General features: G+C 41.7%; 1 protein-coding gene across 2 annotated transcripts in view; it reads right to left on the bottom strand.

Moving 5' to 3' along the window:
* The window catches only part of adgrd1 (adhesion G protein-coupled receptor D1), a 29,620-nt gene that overhangs the window by 13,555 nt on the left and 6,415 nt on the right, over positions 1 to 9,650 (bottom strand). For both annotated transcript variants that reach the window (XM_018669582.2, XM_018669581.2), the window contains 6 exons: positions 9,462 to 9,611; positions 9,220 to 9,270; positions 7,931 to 8,054; positions 7,467 to 7,574; positions 6,130 to 6,205; positions 5,103 to 5,244 (listed from right to left, as the gene is read on the bottom strand). In XM_018669582.2, the coding sequence (XP_018525098.1) occupies positions 5,103 to 5,244; positions 6,130 to 6,205; positions 7,467 to 7,574; positions 7,931 to 8,054; positions 9,220 to 9,270; positions 9,462 to 9,611 (651 nt within the window). The remainder of the gene's footprint in view (positions 1 to 5,102; positions 5,245 to 6,129; positions 6,206 to 7,466; positions 7,575 to 7,930; positions 8,055 to 9,219; positions 9,271 to 9,461; positions 9,612 to 9,650) is intronic.

Below are 9,650 nucleotides of genomic sequence, written 5' to 3'. Positions count from 1 at the left end.
CACACACCCACTCATTCCATCGAGCACTGGTACAACAATATGCAGCCACAAGAGCAGTCAGGCATATTTCAGGAGCAAAGAAGTCTAAATAAAGGCTTTGGTGGTGCTAAATTTAAAAAGCAGTGAAACATTACACAACTGTGTGAGTGAATAAGTGAGCGATCGTCTCCCTTTTCCTCAAACATTCCAAATATTTGAGCGCACAGAGAGTGTAATTTCCACTGCACTTTCTGCATTTGCTATAGATATCAGTCACACTTAACACAACCACAGAACATTATTTAAAGCAACCACCATATATATTTTTTATTTTTTATTTTTTTTGTGGAAGTAGGTGAAAGTGTTTGTTAAAATATGAGCCAACAGAAAGGCTGGCTAAGATGTGGCCAGGGTTTGACAATGGCTAAATTGTTCTGTATAACAACAGAGAGACCATACATTCATTTCCCAAAAGCTACATTGACTGCTGTTAAATTTAGTAAGGAAAGGAAACACTTTATTGCAGTATGTCTGGGAAAGGTATGGTGTAACATTACACAACCCAGCAGGCTAAAAAAAATAAAAAAAATAAAAACAACCAGCTCAAACCTTGACCTGGAGTTTGAGAAAAACCCTCCCACTCAACCACCTTAAAGTCAGTATGTTGAAGTATCATGCTGATGGAGCACAGATGTCATCGTTGTTGTAACAGGTCTTTTCAATCAGAGGCCAAACTGATCTACATACAGCATGTGGAGAAACAATCTGAATCCATGCAGCAAAACACAACTGGCTTTGAGTGAGATCATGCCGTCGGGGGAAATGTAATAAGACGTGCAGCTGTGGTCTCAGCTCAGTCTCTGAGGTCGACACCGAAAAACAACGAGACGTGTTGATAGGCACGCAGGGTGTGAGGTAAACTGGGGACAATTAAACAACCCCAAAAGTTACAGAATTGTTTTTGATAAGGCGAACAGTGGATGTTCAGAAATATTGTACCATGGCTGCTTCAAAACTACAAAGACGACAAGCTTTTTTTTTTTCCTTTTGGAACTAAACTCATACAACAATGGAAGAGGTTCTCCATGCTTCAATTCATGTTTTTAATTCCCGTGGGCCTTTCATATGGGCCCACTGTAATGTTTCTCTGGTTTCTGTTGGAACAACGTTTGCTTTCACAAGATGAAGGCTACATTTTGAGCCTTTACAGAGAACTTTAAATGAAAGGAAATATAGGTCAAAGGGTCAACAATAACATTTCTAACTGATGATAATTTTAAAAACCTGTAGTTGTAGATTACCCTTTGTAAACCTGAGAAAATCTCTAAACTCTAATAAAAACAGCTGAATGTTATTTCCGTCTGATCCTGTAAAAACACTCTCATAGACAGAATCAGCACCAGGACCTTTTCAACTCTCCATTGGGCTTAAGCTCTGCTCTGTTCAGCACGTAACAAGAGGTGGTGGTCGCGGGGTTGGAGTGGTGATAGAAAGGGGGGCACTTAATGGGAGGAGTCGTAGAAAGAGACTCTAAATCTTTTTGCAAGAGAGGCAACGGCAATAGCCAGACCGCCATCTGTGATTGATCAGTGTGTTGGCTCACACAGCCTGTGTTTGTATGTGTGTGTTGGTGTATGGATGGGTGTGGGTGGTTGGGAGAGAGAGAGGGAGCGAGAAAGAGAGGAGAGAAGGAGCAGAGTCTTTGCCCACAAGGTTTAAGCTGGGCGTGTGCTGGGAGTTATAAAAAGACTGGCAAAATAAAGAACAGTTATTATTGTGGCAGAAAGAACTGATACCAGCGCTGGCATACATGATTAAACAATTAGGAGTGAGGGTATCAGAAAGTGCTGAGCCTAGCCTTTGCGTGTCTATTGTAAAAGTTGCGGAACAATTAATCCATTAATTTTCCCACACGTATAGGAAGCTCCAACAAGTCTAGACATCTTTGTAAACACAAGCCACACAGTTTCCCTTTCTGCCCCTGAGGCTCTTTACTCACTTCCCACCAAACTCTTGTTCAGGTTCCTTAAATCAAACTTAAGATTTGAATACTTTGTGAATACTTGAGCTGATAGTAGTGCTGAGGTCAACTGAGTCATTTTGATCATTTCAATACTCCCATTTTCTTGACTTATAAAATTACAAACTAAGAAAACATATTGAATATATTAAACTTGTCTTTAGTGTGTATAGAAAAGAAGAGGCAAAAGTGACAGTTCTGGTAAAATTATGACTGAATGAATGAGCTGAATGCTTATATCCATAAGAGGATATAGGCATAGTTTTAAGTGTCAAAAACCATCTCAAAATAGTTTTACATCTCCTCTTGCACTTCTCTTTGGAACTCTAACAATATTAGGGCGTTTTATCTGTCTCTGACACTCTGACTGGCGAACTGTTTTCCAAGTGATGCGTGGCTTGGCCAACTGCAGGTAAAAGACTATAGCCTACTCTAGCTTGGTTAATGCTAATGGTGATAGCCACCACTAAGAAAAATGTTAAGCAATCAGTCCTAAATTGAGCTTTATGGACAATTAGCCACTGGAGTTCCTCTATGGTGTTCCTCTATGGTGGGTTTGGGTGGGCCGTGCTGGGGGCATTGCTTAGGGCAGTGACAGATAGAGGCCACCAGTGCTCTTCCAGCGCTGCCACCCCGTTCCACCCTTCACCTCAGCCGCCAAACTAACACACCACTTTATAAGCCTGTAAAGTCAGGTCCCCTTGTCAAAATCTGTTTTTTAAATCCTCTCAATTTTGACCCTATAAATCGACTTTGCTCATGAAATCAAGCTTTCCATTCATTCACTTCATACCATCAGTGTGATGCTTTGATGGAAGAAGAGGACAGGGAGGAGGTGTCAGCCTTTTTATGTATGTATTAATGTTTAACTACGGACCCCAATGCCTCCCACCCTCCTTTTTCTTCTCTTCTTCTCTCTTTCAGTTCTCTCAAACTGAACTGGACCCAGACAGCCGGTAATAAATCACCGATGGAGCCAGCGTCCAATCAACACCGCTGCTGAATGGCGTGAGAAAACACGTGGGCCTCCAGCAGCCTTGATAACACCTTGTCTGGGTATCAAAGCCACTCTGTGCCACATAATGCATGATGGCGGCATCTCAGCTTGCTCTGACTGAGTCAGCTGGGAATGGGAAAGTGACCTCAGTGGGCTGTTTCAGTAAGCTCAGAGGGCATCAATCAGGAGTGCAAGGTCACTCTGACACCCACCACATGGCTTTGATTTTCAGTGACTGGTACCTGTCACGACACAAGGTTGTGGTGACTCCATCAATCCATGGTATGATACGTTTTATTGAGGTGGGTGTCAGATAAAGAAAATGGATGGCACTTGGGTTTGAGCCATGACAGTAAGTGACTGTTTGTACAGTACAAGAGGTGGCACGCAGGATTTGTTGTAACCATGACAGCATGAAAAGACAAATGAGGAAGCTGACATATTTCTGCTTTAGACGCAGTCAGCTGCCCCCCTGCTATGTTTTAATGAAGTCACTGGGTGCTTGTCTATTCTCAGGGGATAAACAGAGAGGTCAGTTGCAAATCACATACTTTAGCCCACTGAACTGGTGCCATGAGAGGACATCTTTAAGGTTTAAGTTGTGCAGACAGTAAAGAGCGACATAAACAATGACGGGAAAGGTCTGCCACATACTGTGTGAGCCACCCTCCCTGCCTCCAAGCTAGAGAGGTGATAAGTACCCACCAGTTGCCAAAGACATTAAACCTCCAAAAATAGTCACTTTTTTTGACTAAATCCAACTACAGGTCTGTGCTGCAATCCAGTCATAGCAAAACACCCCTTTTCCTGGACGCGTTCACAGCCAAAAGCTCTGCGTGCCAAATTACGATGCAGCTCCTAAATATAAATCATCGTCCAAACTCTGCAGCCTAAGTAAAGCTGAAAAGTGCTGGCGTGCTGGTGTTCCAATCAGTATGCATTAGTAATAAGTATAACAGCTTATTTGTAATGGGTTAGAGAGGAAAGAATGTAAGAAACCTGATTTATCCTTACATCAGAGGTAAAGGCAATCCAACTAAAACAGAAACACCTTGACTCAACAGACAGCAGAGCTGGTGAGCATCTCCAGCACTTCCATAACAAAGGAGATTATAAGCCCTCTCCCATGGTGTCCACTAAAACAAACACAGTAATCACTGTCACAGGAACCAGGCCAGATAATTGCAGCGTAAACATTTATTTCACCAGGGAAAATGAAGGCAAACAAAGCAATATTGCCATAGTTTCATGAAGCTACATGGTTTTAATTTGTATTCATATGAGTGAGGAAAGAAAAATATATTGCTAATTCACTTCAATAGAAAGTGAATAAGTGTCATGTAAATTAAACAGAGCTACATTATTGGGGGTTTAGTTGTTAACTGAATTACTAGTGGTATTGTGTGATCTCTTAGGCTATTAAAACAATTTATTTAAAAAAAAAAAAGAATAGCCTCAAAATGTTATCAATGTGCAAAAAATTTACAAAAGTATGCATGGCAGTGAAGTACGCTGCCACATTTCTGACTTTACAGGGAAGCGAGCTAATGTGATGCACATTTTTTACTTAATTTTCATCATGAGTTTCAACTATGTTTCCCATGGAAAACTGGCACAGCCTCTGCCATAAAGCAGTGCAAAAAAAAAAATATGTTGTTCATAAAATAAAGTTATTGTTCCTTTCAAAGCACCCTAAGCCTACAGTTCAAATGTCCATAATCAGTTTGCTTTCTGAAAGCCACATGCTCCGTGAGGGAAAATTTAGGCAGGCTAATGAAAACCAAAATAGGCTCCGCTCTTTGTGCTGGTGAGTGCCCAGCTGCACAAGCCTCAGTCAGTGATAGACACTCGTCTACTTACATAAGAGAACACCAAAAATAGAGCTGATAGATTTCATATGGGGGGGAATCCAGCTACTGTAGCCACAGGCAGACCATGGCCATCTTTCCTTTGATAAGGTGGGTGTCCCACACCCAACAACTGCACCTGCCAACTGGAAAAGCATGCCATTTTCCCAGTATGACTAATGCACACAGAAAGTAAATGCCTGATAAAGGGATGAGTCAAATACGAAGAAAATGGGACGTTGTGTGGGTTTAATCTTACCAGGACATGGGTGAGGACAATCTTGATGAGTGGTGCTCCAGAGAGGTTGATTGACAAGGCTGGTGAAGGCTCCACTTTCAGAGAGATTAGACAGCTTGCTACCTGGATCTTGTGATCCTTGAAATCAGTTGCTTCATTAATCCTAAAGAGGGAAAAAACAGAGAAAACATAAGAAAAGAAAGGCAGCGTTACAGGAAGAAACAGAATCAGAAGTAAGAGTCAAAGATGCAAATATAAAAGGCAGAGAGAAAAAGAGATGTCAGGAGAGACATAAATAGATACAGTCAGATAAATCAGAAATACACCACTGTAATCTGGCACTCACATCAACATAGAAGTGTTACACATGAGCTGGGAGCAATAGCATTTAAGTGGGACTTTGATCATCTGTCTATATAATCTATCTCACTGACAACAGCAATATTGTCTCAATAGTTTTTCAAGATCCTATGATATGTGACATTGGAACCATACAAGCATCACCTCCATCAAAACCGTTACTAAATGTACTGTCACATATCTTAACACTGTGTACTTAAACCTCTACAAAGTATAACGTGGGAAAAACATGTTGTTTAATCACTGTTGTGTCAGGTTTGGTAAAAATAAACACTGAAGCACGGGTGGAACATGCTGGTCCAGTGATGGGACAATAACTTAAGGGGAAGGGGTGGATATGTAGAGCTAATAGCAGGGTGTATCAGTCAGTGGAGTTGAGTGGTGAGATGAGAGACAGGCTAGAGGACAGATAAGGCTCTGGCTCCAGGCATCAGCTGTTCTGTGGCACAGGAAACAGGGGCGCCTTAGTGCCAGAGGACCTGATTCCCCACACAGGAAGTACAAAGAGAGAAGCTTAATTGTTTTCTTTTAGATGACTGGAATTCATATTTACACTGAGTAATTTTGTTTAGAACATATTTTCCTTGACTAATGCCTTGCCAAAACCAAATTGGCATGACTTAAAATGGCTTTAAATTTAAATGCGATTAGATTGGATTGGACTTTGGGTGTTGTCCCTTCCTCTTACCTGGTCTTAACAGGGTTGATCTCTTTGTAGTAGTTGTGCATGTTGTGGTAGAAGAGGCCAACAATGGTGGTTTGAGCTGAGGAAGAAAAAAACACTCATAGTTGAATGTGAAAGGCATGGGCAGAGGGCTGGGAATGTAAAGCAGTGCTGCTAAAATGCTCACAAAGAAGGGAAGTTAATTAACACTCCCTTGCCGGCGCACGCTGGCACCGGCGGGCTAATAGGACGACTGTATACTCGCATAAGAGTGAAAGGGGAGAGGGCCACGAAACCACGTGGATGCTGGGAAGTCTTACGAAACTTCGACATGACTTCACCAGCGGCAGAGCAGGGGGTCTGATCCCCCCACCCCTAATCTGACCCATCATCCAGCTCAGTCCCACCTAAATACTGCAAGATAAACAATTAAATTGGAGGAAATCCTTACTGTTCCTGTTCCTCCTTTCAAAGGCCTTCTACCCAGGCTCCACTGACTGTGACAACAAAGGCTTGCTGATGTCAAACAAATGTGCGGTGTATATGCTGCAGAGATGGTTTTTAACCTTTCCAAAAAATGTTTTCAACAGAATGACCCCCAGGAAGTCCTTTGAGAGATCTGGAGTTGGCCAGGAGGAGAGGGATTGAGAAAAAAATATAATAAAGCATCCAAACACACCAATGTGTCGCATTCTCTCTATTTAATTAGCATATAAAACCTCCCCTTAGAACATTTCATACAGCCAGGTATTCAGAGCTATGAGTTAATTTGGTCCTGGCTCTAATGTGTCAAGCAATAACATATATTCCATTTCTGATAATAGTCCTTTAATGAATTATTAAAACAGTTTATTCTAGTGTTTGTACAGCAACACAGAGAATGCAGCGGCCAGGTGGAGCCAAGGGAATCTGACCTGAACACAAAGTCAAACAAACAGAGTTTTAATGCCCACTGTAATTACTGCTCTCCTTCACTCCATTCTTTTTAATGACAGAGGAAAGTGCTCTCTCTCTCATTCTTTCTGTTTTGAATAAAAGGGTAACTGCCAACATTAAAGCCATAGCTGGATTTCTACGGTGCACCATAAAGCCACACAAAAGCTCTCATGGCACTCCTGTCCTACACTGTATGCTGTGTTAGTAGTCTTAAATCTTAGCATAATAAATTACTGGCCAATAAGGAGAGTCTCCCAGCTGGACAATTTTCTCTTGGCTGAATCAGAGCACAAATAATGTGCAGTATTCACATTCAACCTAGCTACTATTTCTATACAGAGAGGCCTTAAGATGGGAAAGGTCTGTTTTGTCCGTCACTTAAGACATGTCATTGAATGTCTGTAGTTTGTAATATCTATACTTACACTGCATTGTGAAAGCCTCCCCAGGCACAGAGATGTAGTTCTTGCCTTGTGTAGGGAAGCGATAATGCGGTAGGTTGTAGTTCTGAGGGAGTTTCATCAGAGAGTAATCTGTCGAGGCCAGATATTAGAAAAAGTGAGAATGGTTGAGAAAAACAAACTTAGAAGCAAGCAACACAACTAATCTGCTTTATCAAGGGTGGATCAAAGATGTCAAGCGACCCCTGGGAGACAGACACAAGCAAGCTTAGTGGCAAACAAAATATTATGCAAAGAAGAAGAAAAACGACCCACACCAGTGAGAAGCGAAGCAGAGGGGGCTGACCGCTGCTTATCTGACCGGCATTTGTCCTCTGAATAAGAAAACTAATGATGTCAGCTTGATGCTCCATGTCCTTGTACCCTAATCGTGTCCACACAAACTACAAACAGTGAGTCACGTTATGGAGCACTGACACCATACTGACCTGCAACAAAAGACGTTCCACCGAGGGAGATGAGAGAGTTTGGGCTTGGCTCCAGGTTAGTCACCATGTGTTCCATCACTCTGTCCACGGTCTCGATCAGACCGCTGACCACAGGGGTGGACTGCTGCTCAACAATGATTCAACAAAGGTCCACAATCAATTCACAGTCTATTCTTTCAATGCCCAGCATTGATTCATTCACCTATTAGATTATGTCACATCTTGGGAACAATTTTTAAAATTAGATTTTTCTTCCCAGGTTCAATTTACAAATATAAATTAGGTTAAGCAAGGGTCAGTAAGGGTCAATATACTTGTCATGAAGAATCTTTGTGTAGCATGTGAAAAGTTGCATAATGTAGTTCTGTAGCTATAGAGGGAACTGTATAGGGGGAACTTTCCGTAGTCAAAGAAAATAACCGTGATGATGTCATCTGGGTAATCTCAGTTTAGCCTTTGACACTAAGGATTTATAACAGAAACTATGTGTTACAGATGGCATTTACCAGGCAGGAAGGAACATGGAAATGTAGCTGGGAGAATATGTTATTTGTTCCCTCAAAAATTATGTAGTGTCCCTTTAAGACTACTTACAAATATATAGTATGTGTCATACTATACAAGCATATGCATCCCATTGTTGCAATAATAATTATAATAAGTAATATGAATGTAATTAAACTGAATTGGATTAAGTACAAAAAATACAGGCAGCAAACTAACTGTAACACAACACAAAGAGTGAAATTTTCTGACGCTCAGCAGGAATCTGATCAGAGGAGGTAATCACAAGGGGCTTTAGTGAACACTGTATCTACTGTCCAAGTTTTACATCCTAGTACAGGAACATCTGTTTCAGCTTGCTCCTACAAAAACAAGCATGCTTGTTCTGAGCACCAAATGTACTGAAACCACACACTTGCTCAGAATGTCTTTCTTCTGGCGCTGATGTGTTTGTATATGAGAGCGCAGAGATTTGGCCAGGATGAGCTACAATACAGGAGGCTGATAATTTACATGGAAAGCATTGTGTTGTAGAGCACTGTATAGTCAGCAGTACTGTCTTATACAATTTGCACCACTGTATTTGACTACATACTGTAGTCCTGCGTGGGTACACTGCCAGATACTGTTATTACTTCTGGCACCACTTGTGCCAAAAGTATGCGATGTTAAAATCTCAAACTCATAGATCTCTTAAGAGCCTTGGATTAAAGTATTCACCAAATTGCATATGTTACATTATGTCATGTTTGAACATTGCACAACAACAGTGTGAACTCATTTACCTCTTGCAACCCTGGAGAGGACAGCACTTCTTCCACACTTTTGAGAAAAGCCTGGGTGGAAGAAAATGGACATCACGGAACTGTTGCATCATGTGCACATGGGTGGGCATTGAGTCTGTGTGTGTGTGTGTGTGTGTGTGTGTGTGTGTGTGTGTGTGTGTGTGTGTGTGTGCGTGTGAACTGGTTTTGCAAGTGTAATGTGTGTGTGTGTGTTCACGTGTGTATGGACTGTGCTCTAAGACCTGTGTGAGGTTGTTGGCAGTGTTGTAAGCAATGGTCCTATTGGGCAGTGCCTTCAGGAAGCCCAACACTGGCATGGTGTCCGGGTCCTGGGAGCTTTGGACTTCATCATGCTTACTGCTGACGACAGGAGGACTCACTTCAGTGGCTCTCTGGGGAGACAACACATCAGGCATCAAATAAAGTTTACT

Source organism: Lates calcarifer, linkage group LG13, assembly GCF_001640805.2.
Source record: "Lates calcarifer isolate ASB-BC8 linkage group LG13, TLL_Latcal_v3, whole genome shotgun sequence".
Lineage (NCBI taxonomy): Eukaryota > Metazoa > Chordata > Actinopteri > Centropomidae > Lates > Lates calcarifer.
This window is presented reverse-complemented; position numbering and strand designations above follow the sequence as displayed.